We start from the raw sequence: 22,653 nt of genomic DNA, 5'->3' as shown, positions 1-22,653 counted from the left end.
GGACCTTCTACTCCCTCTCCTCGACCGATTCCAGCCCTCTATTCCCCTCCTCCCTCATCATTCAGGCACCCCGGCGGAGTCCCGTCTCCATCGCCGCTGGACGTCGTCGTGCCACCACCTCGTCGCCTCTCCTCGCCGTACACCATTGGGGTGAGCATCACCGACCTCGGGAACATGCCGTGTGCGCGCCCCCTACCCCGCTCCGGCCTCGCCTGGCTGCGCCGGCGTTCGCCGCGTCGCGCGCGCACGTATGCACGCCGTGGCTGCGCCCCCCCGGGTCAAGGCGGGCGCCTTGCCTTGACTCCGTCCAGGGGTAGCTGCTAGCCCCTGGGCCCACCTGTCGGCCACTGGGTGCTGCCCCGCGTGTGGATCTAGCGTTTTCAAACGTTTTCGTTGAGAAACAAATTTGTACAATGCGTAGAAATTTGTATAGATCTCCGAAAAATGTTAAAATTGATTTTCTGGTTTCCTATTGCTTAGATCTACTTGTGAAAAATATTGTTTTGCATGTTACTATCATGTAGATTTATTTACAATTTTATGTTACAAAAGTGAGTTAAATGCTTAGTAATTTGTGTACTGCTTTAAAAATTCCAAACTAAATTTTGTTACACTCCTTGGAAAATTAATTTCCAGTGCTGCAACTTGTTTATATATATCTCTACTGTTTGTTAGGGTTTTAGTGTGATTTCTAATTCTCTATCTGAAATCTTTCTTAATGTATAACATTTTACTGGAAAATGCTAAAATGGTAAGACCTGTTCTTTTAGCTTTTTTTCATGCCTAGTATCTGTATTAATTTTCTGAGAAGTGTTCGATAATGTTTGCATGTGTTCTCTGATTTGTCTTGCCTAGAATAGTTGAAATTTGCAAAATTTATATTTAACTCTAGGAAAATGATTTCGCAGCAAAAATAATTTTCATGAGTCCCTTGTAATGGCCTCTGTGTTATATATTTATTTCATGATTTATGCTTGCTGTATAAACTTTGTTAATTCTTGCCTAAGCTTTCTTGAGTTTATGCATTAGTGTTTGTTTATCATTGTGTGTGTTATGTTTGTGCATCATTACATGTTGTGCCATTCATTTGTCATGTCATATCATTCTTGCATAATTCATGGGATCATGCTAATGCATCCAATCATTCATGCATTATAGTGACCGAGCCGTCGGAGAGCGAGCCCGTTGAGCCCGCCAAAGTTGCTGAACCCAAACCCGGAGTTGAGTATGTGATTGAACCCGAGGAAAACCAAGGCAAGCAACTATGCATTATTTCTTGCACCTGTTTAACTTGTTTCAATTTAGTTATGTCATTTGGGTAGTATTAGGTTATATATATAGTATGTTTATTATTGCATTCTTTGACCTACTTTTATGCATTACCTTTCCTTGAATTATTTATCTTTGTCCTTGTCACCTGTTAGTTAATGAATTACTTAACTTGCTTAGATGCTTAGCCGCGCATAGAGTTTTATGTAACTTGATATGAGAAAATGGTTTTAGCGTCATCACACTTACCCGACGATCCTTGTTTCGTGCTTGTTCGGTAACAGTTGATGGAAGAATGGTTTCATGGTCCAAGCCGAATGGTGGGCCCTAGAGAATGAAGTCACGGGCATAGTCCGCTCGGATCGATTAAGAACCGTTCGTGGTAGACCTAGGTGACTTTCCGTGTAAGCTAGGCTTGGTGTTCAAGGGTTGAGCCTCTTTGGGAACGGTTGACGTGAGTACCCCCTTATCCAATGTGATCGGTTGGGTGAGTCGCATGGTCCTTGTGTTGTGTGGGTAAAGAATACACTCTTGCAAAGTTTAAATCAATTCGAATTGCCGCGCTCTCAGTTATGAGCAAGCTCACTATCCCATGAACTCTTCGTAGAAAGTTTCGGTTATGGTGATTTATGTTTCATGGCACTTATATGGTTATTTACTTGTCTTTCTTATAATGAACTAAAATTGGTGTTGTGAGTTAGGCAAGAATAATTAATTTGCTAGGGAACTAGATGGTAGTATAGAGAGCTCATGCTTGCGCAATAATAACTTAATCTTAAAGCATTATTTTGAGCCTCTTGCATGATCTTTGTGTATATATTTATGTAAGTCTTGCAAGTACCTTTTGTACTCATGTTGCTTTGTAAACTAAGTTGCAGGTGAGCCGGGAGTTGTTTTTGGCCATTTGTATCCCGCCGATCCCGGTGCGGAAGAGGAGTAGATCCTTATGGTTGCGATGGCGCCCTTGAGCAAGACGCCATTGCTTTTGTTACGCTTTTATCATTTATCCGCTGCGGAGTGGTTCCTCCTGGGGAGAACATGACAAGACATTAAACCTTATTTGCATGTCTCTTATTTACCACTCATGAACCAAGACTTGTATGGATTGTGGAATCATTTTATTTTCAGATTCGTCCCCTCCTATGTTGAACTTGTAATAACTTACTCTTTTTATGCTTAAAATTGCTCTTTGTGGTTTATTGGTGATATATTTTTTGTATAACAGTATGTGTGCTCAATCCTAGGCATGTGGCAAGCATGTACCGGGATTATCGAATTTTTCTACGCTTTATGTGATTATATTGGCCAAGTGACTCTAGATGTGGATTAGCATGTAGCGTGTCAAGAGACGCAGACGGACACGTGCTAGCTCTCATCTTAATAAATTGACCAATAATTTCACCTAAACCGAATGCAAATGGAGCTGTTCTTACAGCAAAGCCCATCAGCTGCAGCCTAGGCCCTATATATAGAGCGAGCAACTGTTCTCTTCGTTCCCATTCTGTTCTCTGTTGAGTGTAGACGACTAGCCAATACGCAAACTCGCTTGCAGTTTTAGCTACTAGTAGTCGCTAGCCAAGCGTGAGGGAATGAGTGGTATCAGGAAGGCTGCCAGTGTCTGCAAAGGATCATAACGCGCGGCGCGAGCTCCTCCACGGGCTCTTTGTCATCTTTCCAGTCTCGCCGCGGCACCGGCGGAGGCGGGCCGACGGCTGCCACTGTTGCACGGCGGCGCGATCTGCCTCGCAGCTTGGCCGCCCATTGAACCTGACCGGCGGCTAGTCAGCAGAGATCATCTCGTGCTGCGGGACCAAATGCTCAAGGCCGCTGCCGACGAGAGACGATGGGAGCTGCAAGTTTCTGTCACCAAGCAAGCCTCGCTGAACCCGCGAGTGAGAACAACTGGTTGCACCTGCTACCATCGCAGCGGATTCAGTAGCTGCCATCCGCCAAGCATCGCGATCGCGAGTCATAACAGTTTAGCATCAGCACAAACCAATGTTCAACCATCAGAGATGTACTGTTAAATTCAAGCCTCAAAACGACCGACTCTCATTCACCACTGCAAAAATATGCAAACATCACAATTATTGGTATTGCACCTACCCGATAAATACTATGTGCATCTACATGTGCTCTCTGTCCTATATATATTACACACGGTTTTGGCAGCAGTCGAAACAAATGCAGCTCGATCCCCCGAGTTACATCACCAAATCTTTGCATCCGTTTCACAATCAGTGGGCTCGATCTCATGATCAACGGAGCAATCCGCCCATGTGCTTTTCATGTCCTGGAGGGCTGCGGTTGCTGCTATCCAATAATGAGTTGCTAGTGGTATTAGTTTGCATCTTCATTCTCGAGCAACGAAATCCCACGCACTTATACTAGTCAGAAACACTGCTCCCAAATTCAGTGTAGTCATCACATCAGATCATCCGTCCACCGTCCCATCCTCAGCTCATCAAACAGCTGTACTGCTCAATTGTACTATCTCCTTATCAGTTCATCAATCAATGGCTTTAGCTGCCTCATCAGCTGTACACAAACGTGAAAAAAAAAGTCAGTCTAGACAACATCAGGCAGGTTCGATGAGATGTGCAATATAATGCTCCAGCTACCTCTCTTTAATTTTCATTACCATACTTGTTGTCAAGTAAGGACTCCTTGAGTATATATACATGCTTGCTGCTTGAGATCATATATAAGCTGCAGCCTAGGCCTGCGAGCAACACAAGCCATTTGTGTTCGTTCCCATTCCATTCTCTCCCGACCATAGCCAATGCGGCGCAACCCCAATGCAGCTAGCTACTAGTCGCTAGGCACGCGCGCGGGAATGAGTGGTGTCAGGAAGACCGCTGGTGTCGCGGGCTGATCGCAAGGGATCGCAATGCAAGTCTCGGCGTGAGCCCTGGGCGAGCCCGACCGTCTCCGCGGTCTCGCCGCGGCACCGGCGGCGGCCGCCGGCAGGTGATCAGCAGCGCCACATGTCTGCTAGCGAGGCCGTCAACGGGTGGCGGCGGCGAGACTCAAATCCACGCGCGGGGGGTACGCAAGCGCAACAGAATAATGCCGGGCGAAAATGCATTACCAAATGGGCGTTCTGAGAGGTTGTTATCCTGACTGTTCATTTTGCTCTCTGGATCTGTGCGCCACTCCCTGTTCTGGCTAATTGTGTACCTGCAAAGCAAGTGGTCGCTGCAGATCATGGCTCAGTTTATCTCCACAACAATAAAGCCTTGATGGTTGTCAGTAACAACTCACAAGTGATAACAATTGATTGGGCCTGTGAAAATCGCAGCGGACTCTTCGTATCTGCAATCTGCCGAGTGCCAATAGGTCATGTTCAACCATCAAAGATGTACTATGAAGTGCAAGCCTCAAATGGATCAATTATCTATCAGCCTTCTCAAATACCTAATGATTCAAAAACTACTTAATTGCTTAGCTACCTTATCATCCACCACTGCAAAATTATGCAGACATCGCAATTGATATCGCACCTACCGCTAAATATGGTGACTGTACAGCTACATGTGGTCTATTGGTCTCTGTCCTACACACACGGTTTTGGCAGCAGTCGAAACCAATGCAACTCCCTCATCAGCAAATCTTCCATCCATACCACAATCGGTGGTTCAATCTCATTATCATCTTCAAGGGGCCAGATTTAGATGATTCCTAGCTCAACTCATCCAATGGATCAAACCAGGGTCAAAAGGATCTCACATCGTCCAGATGCGTTCCTCATTGACAGCATAACATGCCACAGCTCAAACCTTGGCCTTTTGGCTTATCTGCAATGGTGGAATGCCTGGAATCTGCGGGATAGGGGATTTTTTCTTCTTTATTTTGTCAAACATCATAGCTTGGGTCATAAGAATTAGTCCTGCGATAGAGGCCGAGTTCTGGAGCACACATCTGGCGACCCTGCATGGGTCTACCACACCAGCAGCAACAAGGTCTTCAAATTTATCAGTCATTGCGTTGTACCCAACTCGCCACTCACTGGCAAGAAGCTTCTCTACAACAGCTGAACCATCTGCCCCAGCATTGCGAGCTATCGTCATAGCAGGTACAAGAAGTGCCTAGACAAACATTAGACAAACTTCAGAATAAAATGAGTGCACGAATTTTAGAGATAGGATTCGTTATTTTCAGTCTGTCAAATAAGAAGCAAATGTCAGTGTACAGCCAAACTAACCTTCCCAACTATATTTACACCCATCTTCTCCTCCGGGTCATCCACAAGATCCATGATGCTGGGAATATGCTTTGATAAATGAACATATGTCACACCACCACCAGGAGTAATGCCTTCGCTAATGGCAGCAAAAGTTGCATTCTTTGCATCCTCCACTCTCAGCTTCCTATCCTCGAGTTCAGCTTCAGTGGCTGCCCCAACCTGAAACAGAATGCAACTCTCTTCAAATTTTCCAGATATAATTGAACAGATTTTATATCAAGCTAAAATGATTTCTGTATTATAAAATTCTGTACTGAAATTTAACTCAATTCCTGTCAAATCTCCAGAAAATCTACATGATGCATACATCAAGCTCACTCCATTATTTAATATGAATACTATAGGAACACATGCTTACTGAAATGGCATCACACCTTAATAACTCCAACACCTCGTGAGAGTTTAGCAATTCTTGCAGAGAACCTTTCTTTTAGATAGGAACTCGTTGTCTCCTCTACATCTTTCTTCAATTGCATGATTCTGGCCTCAATCTCTGGTCTCATTGAAGGATGTGCAATGATAGTCGTTGATTCACAAGTTATTGTGATCTTCTGAGCCATACCTAACTGATCAGAAGTAATGCTGTGAATGCCCCAGCCAAGGTCACTAGCAAAGAAATCTGCACCTGTTCAATTGAGGAAAACTACTCAGGAACATCTGGAACTACATAGTTGGGGAGCAAAATGCCATGCAAATGCCAAATGAAGTGCAGTCCTTATTGCAAAACACTAGTGAAAGCTACAAAATGCTGAGCCTAGCAGTCAATTAAAGAAAATGAAACATTGCCTCAAAAGAAACAAGAACTGCTGTATGCGGAAAGATACTTCTAAGAAATAGCACATTCTATCAGACCAACTGTAAGGTATGAAGCTTTGAAAATACTAGTTCTATATATTCACCTGTCATGATAGCAATATCTTGGAGAATAGCCTTCTTTTCATCTCCCAAACCAGGACATTTAACAACCGCAACATTTAGCAATCCATTCAGTTTGTTAAGAACCAGTGTTGAATACACTGTATGTGATACATCCTCAGCAATAATTAATAAAGGGACACTCAACTGTGTCATCTTCTCCAGTAAAGGAAGTATCTCCTGGACTTCGTTCACACGCTGATCAGTTAAGAGGACTCTTGCATTTTCAAATTCAATAAGCGCCTTGTCATGATTTGTGATGAAATGTGGAGAAACATATCCCTTGTCTATCTGCAAGAATCACATAAAGAATAATAATTTGAGTTATCACCAATATATATGTGTGTGTGGCCCAAATAGCAAGATATGATTCAAAGCGACTTCTTTCCCTGTTAACTTGTTTTAAGTATTATTACTTGGTACCTGTTTGATAGATCTTGGAGCACAGCCATTATCTATTTTAATTTTGTTTGCATATATATTTCAATGTTTATGAAAAATCCTTTATGACAACATAAAAGTACCTTCATTCCTTCCTGCACTTCAACTGTAGTATATATTGAAGATGATGACTCAATTTTTATTATACCATCAGGACCTATCTTCTCCAATGCATCAGCAATGAGATTGCCAACATATTCATCATTGCCAGAAGATATTGAAGCAACAGCTGAAAATGAAATTCTGAATTATTATGGCGAGCACTGAGTAGTTTACTAGTTTGATGCTGCAGATTGGTTCAAAAGAAAAACATGCACATATATACATACCATTTCATACCTCATAGCAATGCATTTGAGGAGAAACATAACATTTCATACGTCAAAACAATGCATTTGAGAAGGAAAAATGGGGGGAAAAGATGGTTTGTATTTTTCTCGGCATTTCGAGCGTATACTGGGGTGCAGTCTTATTTTTTCTAATTCAAATCAATGTAGAGCTCCTCCTTTCTCTATGGTTATATAGAATGACATATGATACACAATTTGAGCTTTAGTGGTGACCACCTTAGCACTGGTCAGTAGTAGTAGGCTAGTGGGTGTTTTTTTTTTCCTTTTTGATTTTCTTACTTTCCATATGTTTGTACACATAAATCCTCACTTTCTGGAACATAAAGGTTACCTTTTATATCCTCCTTCGTACTCACAGGAATACATTTACTCTTCAAGATCTTGATTAGCTCATGAACAGCTTTGTCCATACCCCTTCTCAAGGCAACTGGATTAGCACCAGTAGCAACTGCCAACAACCCAAGATTGATGATTTCCCGAGCCAAAACAATAGCTGTTGTAGTTCCATCACCAACAGCACTATTTGTCTTGGATGCTATCTGGCTAACACATGTCCAGTGAACAAGCAGCAGCGACACTAACCAATTTAAGGGTATAAGAAATGTGCACCTTACCTCTTGAAGTAGCGAGGCACCCGCATGCTCAAGCGCATTTGGGAGCTCTATAGCCTTGGCAATTGTGACACCATCATTAATTACTTTAGGGACATCATCTTGGTCAATAACAACATTCCTCCCTGAAACAAACTTCTAAACTTTCAACAATCAATAGCACGACAAGATAAACAAACAAATTTATCCGTGTAGTGAAGAACTCAGACAGTATGAGATATGAACCCAACAGAATAAACAGCACCTTCACTTCTGAAGTGCTCCAAAGAATACACCTTTGACAGTTAGCAGTAACATAAAAGGCATCATTTGCCCTTCAACCAGTAAATCAAGTTATTGTGAACTAATCTTGGAGAAAGAAAAATTTCTGTGCGAAGCATTAGATGGTGCTACCCTATTTGGAAGAAATTGGCAGTTGTATGACATGACAATTACAATAGTTGAAAACCAATCTGAGATTCTGAGTTTGGAGTAGCTGTAAATAAGTGATGAAATTGGAAATGTTGGGGAGGAACATAGTAGCATAATAAAATAAGGGACCTGAATCTTTTTTTTTTTAACTAAGAGGCCTGAATCTTGATGTAGCTACTCTGCAACGAAATGTCATAAGGCCAACTACCTAAACAACACCAAATTTTCTTCATTTGTCAATCGGATTGGTTGCAACAAATGTACTTAAGCTGAAGAGCATACTGTACAGTTAACCCGAGCAATTTAGGTCGAAACTGCTCTGAAATTCGTAAGTTAGGCAAATTGGATTCAATTCGTCACACAATTGGTACCTCAGCAAGATGCAAAGTTGCAAACTAACAGGAACAAAGATGAGAGAACGAGGCAAGCATATGAGAAGCAGAGCAGAAGCAAGCAAAGGAAAGCCCCCCACCTTTCGGACCGAGGGTGACCGCAACGGCGTCGGCGAGCTTGTCGATGCCGGCGGCGAGCCCGCGGCGACAGGCCTCGCCGGTAGATATGACCTTGACGTCTGCCCGCACCACCAGGCGGCGGCGGGGGGCGACCCCGGCCGGCCTGGGCAGCAGCTGCCTGGATGGGGACGAGAAGGCGGCTGCGGGTGTGAGGTACATCGAAGCACCCGCTGTAGGAAGGAAAACTGAGGGGAGCAAGACCCGATAGGCCGAGTGGGCGCCGGGAGGCAGAGCGCGCAGGCGGGGGGCAGAGGAGTCCGCTCTGCTGGGTGCCTTTGCGGTGGTGGTGGGGAGGGGAGCGGCGGCGCGGTGAGCTGCCGAGGTTATCCCCGTGTTCGAGAAGGGGGGAAGCGAGGCGGCGAGTGAACTCTGAAGACGAGACAGAGCAGAGGGTTTTAGCGACAGGAGGTTTTATCTGCTCGCCCCTTCCTGCTAAAAGTCCGGGCGTTCCAACAAAACATTAAAAATTAATTAGTGCAAGATCAAATATCACTATTTGTAATATTAATAAATTATTATGTTAAAATGATTGTCATTCAACTCTAGGATAGAAATTTCCGCTTCCGGCTCTGTAATTTTAAAGACCATTAGGCAAACAAAAAGTTAAGGGCCTCTCCAGCGGTGCGTCGAAAGGGAAGATAGAGACATGTAAACAGCGGCGGAGCCAGCAGGGGGCTGGGGGCTCCAGCCCCCCTACTGGCCGGCTGCCCATGGAGCCTTCAGGTTTCATCATCTTATCTAGCATTTAAATAACAGTGTTTAGCCCCCCTAAACACAATCTCACGTTGGCTCAGCCCCCTAATCTTTCAGCCCGGCTCCGCCCCTTCATGTAAGGTAAAAGGAGAAGTCGACTCCTGCTTATAAAGCAATATGAGTCCCACATAAAAACAAAACAAATACTGCACGACTCTTTTTTTACCCCCGCTCGTTATTTCGACTCCCTTTCTCTGTTTCCTCCGTGGCTGATGAGTCAACTCCCGTTTGCTATTTGATTCTTCTCTCTCCTCCAAGATTTAGCTTCTCCAGCGATGATTATTCGATTTGCGCTGCCACGTTGGCCCATGCATCGGCCACTAGAGAAGCCCAGCGGAACTAATTTTTAGTATCAAAATTAAAGTATATAGTACTAATAATAAAAATCACTTTGCAAATATATGTATAGCTTACAAAACGAAAGAATAGTGTAAACAAAAACTTAAAATAATAACATTACCTCAAATAAAAATATAATGATTCAGTGCCTTGTAAGAAAATGTCTTCATTGCGTGCCTGTTGTCTGCCGAACTTTTTTGCCGATCGCCGAGTGAGGAGCGAATGGTATCGGCGTTAGCGTCTCCTCTCCTCAGCGACAATGCAGAATAGCGCGAGCGCCATGAATGAAAAAAAAAACATCGAAACATGTCTGCGCTCCACCGATGGTTCGGCTATAAGTCATGGCCTCATGAACTGGTTTGTGATGGGCTTTAAAAAATTTATTATGCCAAATAGAAAATTAAATGTACTGACTACCCATATGGTCTTGGGCCCCCAAACTCCATGGACCCTGCGGTCGCACGGTCTGCCCGCCCCTACCCGGCTCTGCTTCAACTTGAAGTCGACTCTAGGATAGAAATTCTCGCCGTAACATGAATACTATATTTCATGCAACATCCATTATGAAACATGTAGAAACAATATTGGCAATATTAATACAACATCCATTATGAAACATGTAGAAACAATATTGGCAATATTAATACTAAACTATTGCAGTATATATCAGAGCGTCCGATTTTTAAAACATTGATGCTAAACTATTGCAACATAGGTTGGAGCGTCCAATTTTTTTTAAAATTCCGGATGTCGGTACTGTACCATTACCGTTTCCTCAATTTGTGTTGCCACAATATCTGCAGATGTCACTGCACAGTTACAGCAGCGAAGACCCAGAGGACGTACGCGACAACGACCAAACTACGGAGGGTTCACACCGCACAAGATGGGAGGAAATTAGGAAAACACCCAAGGGTCCATGCTGCTTCAAGAGTCGAGATTCAAGAGCACCGGGAAGCAAACAAGCGCTGTCCGGGAGCACACCTGAACGAACCTTTTTACATGTCGAATAGGATGCCATGGCACACATAAACGGTGACTGAAATGAGCACTAGACAAAGTCAGCTTCAAATCGGCATTTTTGACATCAGGAAACAATTAGCTCTTCCTATCTGTCACGCATTCACGCATCAAACATCTGATGAATTCCTAAAACGAAGACATTTTACATCAGTCACTGCATCGCTCTCCCAACACTGAAAAAAAGTCAGCACAGACGGCGAGCGACATTTGTGCTTTTCGTTATCTCCTGCCAGCAGCCGCATTCCAATGGTTGCTTGTCCATCCGTCCCTTTGGCAACCCCAGAAGAGCAGCCTTTCAATCAACTCTTCAGGTTGTCGGTGTTCCAGCGCAATGGCATGGCACTTCAGACGAACATCATGAGCAGGGGCAAGTCACTTGTCAAACGGTGGGTTCTTCTGAAACGCTCCAGGAGCAAACACTGGCAAGGAGCCTGTCCGCACTTTCTCGCCCCGGATGTCACGCTGCTGGCTGTTAGGATCTCTGCTTCCCTCGGGGCGTGCTCGTGCAGCTGCCTTGTTCCTCTGTGCGTTGATGCCAGGGGTACTCAGGATGGGACCACCGAAGAATATCGACTGCCCAGAATATGTCAGCCTCTCCGACGACTGCCCTGATGGCATCACTGAAGATGAGGTGTTCCCAGGCGCAAGGCTCCGCCCATGGCTGCTTGGCTCGCCACTTGTGTTCGCCAAGAAACACGGGTTTCTTGCTGCCTGCTCGACGCCAGGTCCCATTCTTGTTTGAGCAGGAACCGACACATACCGACCAGCCTCTTGATCCCATACGACGGAGGCCCTTCGATTCTCTCGAACATAAGAGGTAGCTGACTGGAACATCGGGTTGGTTATTTGTGTGGTGGGAACAGGTGGCCGCGGTATCCCTGCATTGGTTATTTGTGAGGTGGGAACAGGTGGCCGCATCATCCCTGGTGCTGGCCTCTCCGGTGGTGGAGGGTGAGGCGCTGCACTGAACTGAGAGTGAGTGGCAAGCTTGTGTATGTGGACCGGGCTGCTTAAACTGCTCGCAGTTTGTGTGCCGGTCTCATAGTCGTCCTGGCTTGCTAGACTTTGGGGGTATGAATTCTGAAGTGGAGAAAGTCTCATTTCACTATTTGATTCCTTTGTGCCACTGTAGTCGACACTCATGCTACTCCTGATGCTTGCATTGCCACTGGAGACAGCATCAGCTTCATGACCGCGACGGGTATCAATCGGTCGCAGAACTGAGGATGATGCCCGAGCTTTTGCAGCAGCTTTCATTACCTCATTTTTATCCAGCTTTGCAAGGCTCCTAGCACTGATTTTGACTGCCTTTTTGGCTTTGTTTACTCTATCAGCATATCCAGCAGCATCAGGGTCCACAGTTGAAGGCACCATTCCAGGATCCAAATGTGGGATCACTTCATCCTGATTGATAGTTTCAGCATAACTCAAGTTAGTGTGATTGAAGGGACACTTCTAACATTATAACTATGTTTCTTCTAAACTGGAGTTCTTATTAAATTTCAATCTGTACACTTGTTTAATAGACTAGATTTTGGAAGCAATATACTTGCTCTTTAAAGCAAGGGGGCTTACATGATCAATAAATATCCTTGGAGGTGTACACCAAGCACCCTTGTGATGAAGACCAAGTGAACTTCCTACACTGAACCCAGTTGTCGCTGAATTTGATGGGGAGTAAATGATGTTTGCTCCTTCCTCATCCTCTGGAGCTGCCTCACTCATAGCTCTCATTGCAACAACATAGTCGTAAGTTGTGATCCCCTGATACAGAACATAGAAAAGGGAACATAGCTGAGCAAACAAGACAAATTTTTCCATCTGAAACAATTCCACTAGAATTGCATGCAAACCTTTCTTATCAATATAATGTGGAAGAAGAAAAGTTCCCCTAAAGGTATACAAGCCACCAATGAAAGTAATGTAAATATGCCCTGCATAAGAGAAATTTATGGTCAACCAATAGCTTCAAAAGTCATGTCAACAAATTCAGAAGGGCTACGAAGATAACTCCAGGAATGTAAACAGGACGAATTGTACTCCTGACAGTAAAAAAGGCAGGATCCAAAATTGAGGCCAGTAAAAGATTTTCATTTCTGTATACTGAAAAAGACAGATTGCAAGTTGCTACTTCGAAACAATGAATTGAAGCATCATAACACAGCATAAAGAAAATAATGTCAAGCGGTTTGGGTTTCATAATTGGATATTAAAACTTGTTACTTCAAACAGCTTATAATCAAGAGTAGATTCTCATACACTACTGCATGCAACTATTTAACATGGGAACTTACCACGATAACAGCAAATGGAGGACGAGTCAAGCCATTCCCCAGCTTGTCTTGTATGTTTCTTGATGCATTCTTATCAACAAAGCAGAGTATAATAACAGCAATACCCGCTGCAAATTCAATTGCAAGCTGTGATGCAGGAGATTTCAACATTTAGTGCCATGCTACAAGAAAAGCAACAAATCTACACAAACCCTATAACTACGTGAACTCAAGAAAAAGAGTATATATCAAATCCATACTGCATACCCAGATAAGACTGATTGCCATCAGAGCAAGAAACGTGAAATAGTTCTTCCGCCCAACACAGTTATTTAGCCACTGCAAAGATATACCATATTAGATAATGGAATAATACAAGTAATACTCTAGCATAGGTCAAGAGAAGCACCCGACAATGATGATCAAATCCATCCACACACTTGTCACAACTTCTGCAGTGTTTGCTGAATTTGCGAACCTGAAAAGTTTATTTTATAAAGCAAAACTAAACAACACAGGCTAGGCAATGCCGCAAAGTGACACAGCTAAATCAACATACCTCAGCATTACATAATGTGCAAAACAGAGCCTCTTCACCATTTGCTTGTTGGTCTGAGTCATCAGGTTTCCGGCAGTCCTCCTTGACAAATAGAGCACACAGAACGCCACCTATCAACCAACAGCTCGATCTTTTCTTTGGCTGCTGTGATCCTATATTTATGTTTGCCTCCCCTAAAGATGAACCCCTGTGATTAGAATGCCCATCCAGAGAGCTTCTACAAGTCGAGGTTGGGGAGTTTGTTCCAGTAGTATTGTTTGCTTTCTGGGGCAAATTTGTTCCTTCAATTCCAGCACTGTTAGCAGGTACATTGATAAAGCCATCCTCAAATTTTGACATGATCCCAGGATCCGCAGGGTTTATACTTGTGCATCGGATATAAAGGATGAAAACTGCAAGTGCCTGAATGCGAAGTATGGAGGACAAAATGTCTCATGGCACCACAACTTTTGTAATATGAGGAAAAAGAAAATTTAACAGGAGGACCACTTACCACAGGAGTATAAACACCGATGGCCACATACTCAAGGACTTGTGTTCCCAGAAACGGCGCAAAGAAGGCATAAAATGCAACCACCAGAAGGAAGAAAACCGTAATTGCAACAATCTATCAAAATGAGGTGATGAGTCAGTTACCAAAACTTCCAAAATGTAGAAACTAGTTAGGAGCTATTTAAACTCACAGTATGAACTATGAACCAGAAAAGTATAGAACAGACAAACACAATATGTACTGCACATGAGTATAATTTTTAATTTGGTAGAGGAAATAAAAATAAGTATGCATATGTATGTCACCTAGGCACTGAATAGGGCATATCATAACGCTAGATATAAGCAATGGTTTCTCCGTGACCATTCATTACAAGTAATCTACAATCAGATAAGTCTATCTTCATTCCATTGGAAAGCATCAAGTCCATGTGAATACATACACAAGCAGAAGATTTAAAAAAATGTACGAAAACTACAACAGTTGCTGAAAAAGATTATTAGCAATGTCAAGTGAGCACATCAACTAGTAACGAGCAGTCATTTCATTGCAACATGAGAAAGTGACATAAAATCTAGGAAAGTTGGCACTTGTGAAGTCTCTAGGCCAAACGGCTAGAATATAAAAAAGAGTAATATGGGACATCAACACTCTGTTCGATATTAAATCTATAATGCATGGAGGCATTTCACTTCACTCAGATAAATAACATGAACCAACCATCCATGAAGCTGCCTAGATGCAGAGCTACAGGCTGTAGTTTTCTGCCAACTCATCGAATCTCGCAACTGACCAAGTGTTTTTTTTTCGATGCATCAAATCTTTGAGACCTCCAAACATACTGATTAACAAACAGACATTGTAAATCAAGGCATATAACCCGGCGCTGTTTTTCTTTTCTTTTTCAGGAATACATTGTATTAAGATAGGAATAATAAGAGTGCATATAACATGTCATGCGCCTGACGCCACTAGGACGATTCACAGACAAGGTTACAACCACCATATGAGTTAGGACACTAAATATAACCCTGCTTTGTGACAGACATATAACTGTGTATCATTGTATTTACAGTCACATAGCCCTGTTCTGCTAGATCAAAAGTCCCAGTGACTGAACAACCCTAGAGCTAGAAATCCTAACGGGTGCAGCACGACAGTTATATATAATCTGCACGATTTGCAGCTATACTGTTGTGAGAATCGCACACCGACCCGACTCGTCACGTATTCACATTAATCATTACTCTCGACTAAAGGAGACACAGGAACAACAAGTGGGGGAAAACCCCAAGCACTAGCCACCAGAGGCGTCCCCTCGACAGATCTTCGAACAATCACAGAGGGCGGCGAATCCCCCCGCAGCACAACCGCACAGGGACGGATTCCGCAGCGAATTACGCTCGTTACAAACACACATACACGAACCGCACCCGATCCAAAAGAAGAAGAAGAGAAAAAAAAAACTGAAGAGAGAGGAGGCGAGAAAGGAAGCATCGACGAGTGAGTGCACCTGCAGGGTGTGGGCCGGGAGCTGCCAGCCGTGCTTCCGCGCCATGGCTCCGCCGCCGCCTTCGCCTCGGAGCCCCCCCTCCTCCTCCTCCGGATTCCGCAGCGCCCAGACGAGCTCCTCCCCTTTCTCCCGGCCGGCAGGCGGCAGCAGAGGGGAAGGAGGCCGGGCTTTCCTTCCAGCGCCGCCGTGTTTGGTACAGTTCAGTAATGACGAGGAAACAGCAAGCTGGAGATTTTTTTTTATTAGGACGGCAAGGGGACCCCCTCTCTCTCTCTCTCCTGCGGTTTTCTCTCTCTAATTCTAATTCAAGCAGCTGCCTTTCATTGCAGTGCCGAAGCAATGGTGGTTTGTTGGAGAAAAGATTGGGTCAAACAGCTCAGTCCAGTCCATGGCAGTCCAGCTAAAAATTGCAGGGTGCGGAGATGCTGCTCCTACTACGTTTTAGGAGGTGATTAATTTCATGCCAGATTTCGCCCCTGATGATGCGCGCTTGACGGACGGTGGGTATCTCGGCTGTTCAGGGGCGATGGGATGCTGCCAAAAAATGGATTTGGTCATTTCTCGGCAGAGCGCATTGCCAAATCTGGTCAGTGCTAGGTTCGGGTACCTACCATCGGTTACCATTTCTAGGATTTTTGTTAGAGCAGATTAAATAGGAAAAAAGGGCTATGGTATGGAGTATATCTCAATCAATCTCCAAGATTGCAAGTAGTAATATGCAACTAGCACCTTCCTGGGGTGCTAGGAACCGCAGGGACTAATTAAAATACGAAAGTGCTAGCGTCCGGACGTCCAATCGCTGCCGCTGCACTGTAATATGAAAAAGTAGGCAGCGGTGGGTATCTGGTGGGGCTGGACCTGGGCATCCTCCGGGCCGGGCCGGGCCGGGTCGGGTTCGAGTCGGGCCAAAAAAAGCCCGGTGTTTTTTTCTAGCGGCCCGTGCCCGACCCGACCCGGTGGCCGGGCCGTAAAATTGAGCCCGCACCCGACCCGACAGCCAGTCGGGTCGGGTCGGGTCGGGTCGGGTCGGGCCGGGTCTATGTAAAATGTCGGGTTCTTTCGGATTTTTCGGGTTTCGGGTCAAAATTTTTAGCCCATGCCCGGCCCGTCAGTCATACCGAGTCAAAAAATTTGACCCGAGCCCGCCCATCAAACTCTTCGGGTCGGGTCGGGTCGAGCTATTTTCGGGCGGGTTGGGTCGGGTCCGTCGGGTCGGGCAGCCCATGCCCAGACCTAGGTGGGGCGTCCGATATTTTACCGAGCGTCGGACGCCCTATCCTAGCATTATCGATTAAAATTTCTAAACACGAACAATAACTCGACGCAGATAAGGAAACTTTTTTTTACTCTAGATAGGGAAACTGATTACGAGGGAGATCAAAAGGAAAACTGATCGCTAAACCCAAACGGATCTCCCAACTCGACAAGCAGCTATTTGACCTTCGCATCATGGCATAATACACGGTGGAATAAAAAAAAGGGAAAATTCGATTCATGCCACCACAACTCTGTGAAATTGGGTTTCACGTTGAAAATCATGCCACTCAATGGCATCGATTTCAACATGAAATCAAAAATCGTGAAATTGTAGTAGCATGGATCCAACTGACTCTAAAAAAAGTCCACTTGCGTTGCGTGCGATGACGGGAACGATCCATCATGTGGGGCGCGCGGGCGTACGAACGCAGCGGCAGTTGGGGAGCGTCCTGCGCGGTAGTTTAGTTGAAAAAGAATGCGAAAATTATTTGTGAAAAATATTATAGTATTTTTTGTTTATATATGATAAATATTATTTTATTATAGACTAACTAGGCTCAAAAGATTTGTCTAGCAACGTATATCAAAACTATACAATTAGTTTTTTTATTTAACTACATTTAGTACTTTATGTATGTGTCATTTAGTATATTTAATGTTTTAATGTAATTTCGATGTGATAGAAAATTTGAAAAATTTGGAGGAGTCGGGGAACTAAACACACAGCCCTGAAATCGGGCGTCCCTTCTCCTGCCATGTCCCCAACCTCAAGGAGCGTCCTGCCACGGCCTGATCGAGCTGGTCTCATCAATGGCACTAACGTCCAGTATACTTTGATGTTCTGAGGGCATCACGGCCTGATCGAGCTGGTCTCATCAATGGCACTAACGTTCAGTATACTTTGCGTGTTTAGTTCTGTTGCAAAAAAAATTTACAAAAGAATTTTATTGATTTGAAGTACTAAATGAATTTTATTTATAAAACTTTTTGTACAGATGAGTTGTAAATCGCGAGACAAATCTAATGATGCTAATTAATTCATGATTAATCAATAATTAGTGGATGGTTACTGTAGCATCACTGTTGCAAATCATGGGTTAAGTAGGCTCATTAAATTCGTCTCGTGATTTACCGTCCATCCATGTAAAAAATTTTATAAATAGACTTTATTTAGTATTCTATATATGTGTCGAAATATTCGATGTAATGTTTTTTTACGGGGTCGGATCTTAGGGTCTCAACTGATATCCAACGCAGTGCAGGGGATAAGACACATTGACGCAGGTAGGTGCGCAGGCCCCACATGCAGGCCCAAGTTGTGCTCAAAGCTCGTACTGACCCGGGGGCCCTCCATTTTGGACTTGCAATCCCACGTAGATGGTTCTCCCTTAACACGCGACCCCTCCATGTCTGCCTTCCACTCCCCTCAACCGCCGCACCTCACTTGCTCGCGTGTATCTTTAGACCTTGCTAGCTCTCCCCCACCCACATACGGCATATTGCTGGATTTTTTTAATATGCAATTTTTTCATGAAAAATATTTTTTTCTCCCTCGTATGATCTTGAATACCGATTGCATCATTGTATTCTAGGTCATGAAAAGAACAAAACTAGATCTCACTTGTATATATTTTGAAGACATTTTATACTAGTGACAACTTATATACAATCTGAATTTGATATTATTGAAGAAGTTGTTATAATACATATATAAGTTGCCACACAAAAAAATAAAGGTTTCTCACAGCCGCCCATACTTGTGGATCTTTCATTGGTTTCTTGTGGCCGTGTTGGGTTGTGAGTTTCGGTGTTAGCTTGTATTAAATGTAAGTAGCTTAACTAAATCTTACCATATAAGTATATGATAATACATTATTTTTTACTATTTTTAAATAAGGAACATATCATGTGCAAACCAATTTTTTCGTGCAAACTATAGAAACTTCAATCCGGGCCATCAGATCAACATCCAAGGGGAGGGGCGCAGAGAGGTGGGAGTGGGGATTTGTAAAAGTGTGATTACCCAATCCAAGAGCGGACCCAGATTGTAAAATTACACAATCTCTCATACCCCTTGGATGTTGATCGAATGACTCAGATTTAAGTTTTCATAATTTGTATGAAGAGGTTGGTTTGCACATGATACATTGCATTTTAAGTAAATGATGCTTAGAATAAGATAATTGGTTTAAAGAGTACTAACGAACTATGGCAAGGGTGCTCATAACTCAAACTCATCACACTACACATGGGGCCATTCTTAATGGAAATACATGATTTTTTTAGGAAGAATAAAACAACATATGCGTGGCACTTAAGTAGGGATGTAAATGGATCGGACGGATATTATTGGCATCATATTTGTTTTTATATTTGTGTTTGAATACGGAGTCGGATACGAATAGTGTTAGTTTTTGCCGAATAAGATTGTATTAGATATCGACATCATAAAAATATAACTTTTGAGCATTCGGATACTGTCGGTGTTTACCACCAAGCCTGCTCAGGGATACCCTTAGCAGTAGGGTTTGTAGATAAGGATCGACTGCTCTAGAACTCGATGATACAAGGAACACAGATATTTTGACAGGTTCGGGCAGCGAGTTTGTGTAATACCCTACGTCTTGTGTGGTTTGTATTGTCTTATGTGTTGATGATTGTTTGGAGGGGGTCCCTGCCCGCCCTTATATATTCGGGGGGACAGGGTTACACGGAAAGTCCTAGCCGAGTACAGTTCGAGTCCTACTACAACACAATCGGGTAGTTTCTTTTGTACTGCAGCTAGTTCTATGCCTATTCGGGTAGTTACAAAAGACGTAAGGTACATCCATGAACTATCCAATACTCTAGAACATTCTATGTCTTTAAGCAGTCCCGCTGTCCCGGGTCTGACAAGGCCCCGAGCTCTTCGTAGCCGAGTCCTGCAGACGTCGAGTACTTGGCTGGGCGTCTTCGAGTACTTCAAGTAGTCAGAACATCCGTCTAGTTACTTTTGGTCCTTCCTTCAGATACGTCGAGTAGTCCTTCAAGTACTTCTGTTTGCTTCGAGGTTGTGAGGTGCTCAAACCTTGAAATCTTGATCATATGTGGTGCGCGAAGTACTCGCGCTCCATATGGAGTAGCCCCCGAGACTTAGGTTGAATCGCAGAATCAGGCTGAGGGTCACTTCAGACTATTTTCCAAAAAAAATTGAAAAATAAATCTCTGATGCCTATATCCAGCAGCTCCCGAGCCTTAAATCAAAATCCCTTTTGCTGCGAGTAGTCCCCGAGCGTAGATTTGGAGTTAAGAATTTAAGTCGTGGCATCAGATTTTTATCCTTCAGATTATTTGCAGGATTCATCAGATCCGAAATCCGGAAAGACCTCTTTTTCGGGTAAAATCCCAGAAAAATGATACAATTGGATCCGTCACACTGATTGCACCCGAAATAATTTCAGGAATAAAACCCGGGATGTACGGCTCTTTATTCAGTGCTCACATGAGACATTACTGTTTGGAGAATCTGCATTATTGCAACTTTGACTGCATCCGTGAATGCTGCCATGAATACGTCCGTAAAACGTGCACTGTTGATTCACGGGTTCTCCTTCAGCAAGTCTCCTTGTGGCTATAAAAAGGTAGGGAAGAGGCTTTTGCCAGAAGCACCAAAGTGTAGCGACCATGGCTTTTCTTTGGTGTTCTTGCTCTCGCCCTCCTGAGATTTGTGTCGTTCTTTCCAACAAAATATGCTAGAAGAGAACTTGCGAGTGACAAGAGAAGTCTCTACTGCCTCCTCCTGCGTCCCTCGTCGAATCCATGCTGGACATCATGTCCTTGCATCTTCCAATGAGGCAGTTTTGGGGTCGCTGGGTTGAGTCTTGTTGTGTCACATCCTTAGGGTTACCTGTTTCTAGGTGCCCAAGAACTGACATCTCTGGCGGGGAAGCTTGATCTTGCCACAAAGTGTTCTGGGAAAAAGAGAAATTTCTCTGCAAGATGCTATAAGAGGGCTTGCGAGGTGATTACTGTAATCTGCCTCCATACTCTTGTAGCTTATCTCCCTGAATACAAATATCTTTATTCCCGAAATGGGAATAATAAGTTTGTACTTTGTCACGGTCTTGGGCCGATCTAGCTGCAGCATGCTTCTCAAGAAGCCAAGAAGTGTGCGTGCAGACCCGAGTCGTTTGTAAAGTTATGTAAAAAGTACTCGAGTTGTAATGTCGAGTAGTTGTACTATGTTGAGTACTTTTCCTTATTTTGGAATGTAATCCCAGTTAAGGAAAAGAATGTCAAGTAGTCGACTAGGGATGTGAGTGTTTTCTTTTCCAGAATGTAATCTCAGAAAAAGGAATGTCTCTTTTAAATTCCATTTTTTCTGTGATTTGTAATGGACTGTTGGCCTGTTGGGTGTATTTACCATGTTGCCACCGTCATTATAAAATGAAACGATAACTTAGGTTTTACCCCACCAGCCACCACTTGTTTTTACTGCTTTAGATCTGTCTTTCTGCTCTCGAACTCCCAGATCCAAAGTTCTTGCTTCATTTTGCTCCCCACTTTCGTCCTAGGGTTTCTGCCAGTATATGTGCATGAAGCGATCCGTAGATTTCTGGATGGCCCCCAAGAAAGCGACCAAGGGGCAGGGTGTGGCTGCAGAGCCAACCCGTGATGAGAGTTGGAACACAAGTAAGTGTTCTCAATCTGACTTAGATTCTCTGGTGTCGCAGGTCTTTTAGTTCCCAGATCTGTTATCCAATGGCGCCCTGCCTTTGGTTCAGATCATCCGTATGAAAATACGGGGGAAATCGTTGCTTTCACCTCATACTTGGAACGAGGATTGGGGTTTCCTTGCTCTTCTTTATTTTCTGGACTCCTGCGCTACTACAGTATCCAGTTGCATCATCTGACCCCAATTTCCTTTGTCCATATTTCCATCTTCGTGCATTTATGAGAAGCTTTTCTAGGCATCGAGCCCCATTTTGAGCTCTTTCGCTTTTTTTTATTTGAAACCGCAGCCCAACAAATTCGTCTTAGATGTAGTAGGGGGCGCGGGTCTCCAACTTAGGCAAAAGAAGGATAGAATGTATATCCCTTATGACCTTAGTAATAAAGTAATCGAATGGAAATACAAGTGGTTCTATGTCGAGAACCAGTCGAAAAGTTTTCCATCCATTACTCCCGGCCCTCCAATCCAATGGCCCGAGTGGAATAAAAAACCAGCCGATGAGAGTCAAATCTCTGAACTACTCGCTCGGATTGCCATTTTAAGGCAAAATAAGTTGACTGGGGAAACAATCATGTTTGACTGGATGAAGTGAAGAATGCAGCCATTGCAGGCTCGGGAATCGCTTGGATTCCAGTATCAAGGAACAACTGATCCGTCAAGATACTCGAAGGAAGAGATCTCGGATGATGTAGTTTTTAGTCGAATACAACGACTTCTGAAGAATGTAAATAGAATCCCAGTTGTTCCTAGTACATTTTCTGCTGCGAATCCACCGAAGCAGGTACTTAATACGAGTAGTCGATTCATAGAAATCGAGTACTTTACCATAGTGTAAATCTGATAGGATTTGCTTTCTGTAGGAGGAGGTGGATCGCTTTAAGAGTAGTCCTTCGCTACCAGACATTTGTTCGCCTTTTGTTATTCTAATTTCCTTGATCTGTTAATCAAATCTTAGTAAGCTCATATGAGATTTCATA

At 43.7% G+C, this 22,653-nt stretch overlaps 2 protein-coding genes across 2 annotated transcripts; both read right to left on the bottom strand.

The window, feature by feature from the left end:
* Positions 1 to 4,549: 4,549 nt before the first annotated feature.
* On the bottom strand, positions 4,550 to 9,139 carry LOC120670884 (ruBisCO large subunit-binding protein subunit alpha-like). Its single transcript, XM_039951067.1, has 8 exons — positions 8,716 to 9,139; positions 7,836 to 7,957; positions 7,553 to 7,760; positions 6,955 to 7,100; positions 6,415 to 6,721; positions 5,890 to 6,140; positions 5,474 to 5,674; positions 4,550 to 5,357 (listed from the first exon to the last, which is right to left on the bottom strand). The coding sequence occupies exons 1-8, from the start codon at positions 8,912 to 8,914 to the stop codon at positions 5,043 to 5,045; spliced, it is 1,749 nt and encodes a 582-aa protein (XP_039807001.1). The 5' UTR covers positions 8,915 to 9,139; the 3' UTR covers positions 4,550 to 5,042.
* A 1,683-nt stretch (positions 9,140 to 10,822) lies between these two features.
* On the bottom strand, positions 10,823 to 16,081 carry LOC120670875 (probable protein S-acyltransferase 19). Its single transcript, XM_039951058.1, has 9 exons — positions 15,709 to 16,081; positions 14,196 to 14,309; positions 13,703 to 14,104; positions 13,553 to 13,621; positions 13,411 to 13,482; positions 13,165 to 13,290; positions 12,724 to 12,804; positions 12,446 to 12,634; positions 10,823 to 12,274 (listed from the first exon to the last, which is right to left on the bottom strand). The coding sequence occupies exons 1-9, from the start codon at positions 15,751 to 15,753 to the stop codon at positions 11,243 to 11,245; spliced, it is 2,130 nt and encodes a 709-aa protein (XP_039806992.1). The 5' UTR covers positions 15,754 to 16,081; the 3' UTR covers positions 10,823 to 11,242.
* Between the last annotated feature and the right edge of the window lie 6,572 nt (positions 16,082 to 22,653).

This window comes from Panicum virgatum, chromosome 2K (genome assembly GCF_016808335.1).
Source record: "Panicum virgatum strain AP13 chromosome 2K, P.virgatum_v5, whole genome shotgun sequence".
Classification (NCBI taxonomy): Eukaryota; Viridiplantae; Streptophyta; class Magnoliopsida; order Poales; family Poaceae; genus Panicum; species Panicum virgatum.
This window is presented reverse-complemented; position numbering and strand designations above follow the sequence as displayed.

Bases quoted from the DNA above. Each gene is read 5' to 3' on its own strand.
- LOC120670884 (XM_039951067.1), bottom strand. From the start codon at position 8,914: ATGTACCTCACACCCGCAGCCGCCTTCTCGTCCCCATCCAGGCAGCTG. The intron at 7,761-7,835 runs GTAAGGTGCACA...TGTGTTAGCCAG, and splicing joins GTGCCTCGCTACTTCAAGAG to ATAGCATCCAAGACAAATAG. The intron at 6,141-6,414 runs GTGAATATATAG...TCAATTGAACAG, and splicing joins AGATATTGCTATCATGACAG to GTGCAGATTTCTTTGCTAGT.
- LOC120670875 (XM_039951058.1), bottom strand. From the start codon at position 15,753: ATGGCGCGGAAGCACGGCTGGCAGCTCCCGGCCCACACCCTGCAG. The intron at 13,291-13,410 runs GTATGCAGTATG...CCTGCATCACAG, and splicing joins TGGCAATCAGTCTTATCTGG to CTTGCAATTGAATTTGCAGC. The intron at 12,805-13,164 runs GTAAGTTCCCAT...TCTCTTATGCAG, and splicing joins CTCCATTTGCTGTTATCGTG to GGCATATTTACATTACTTTC.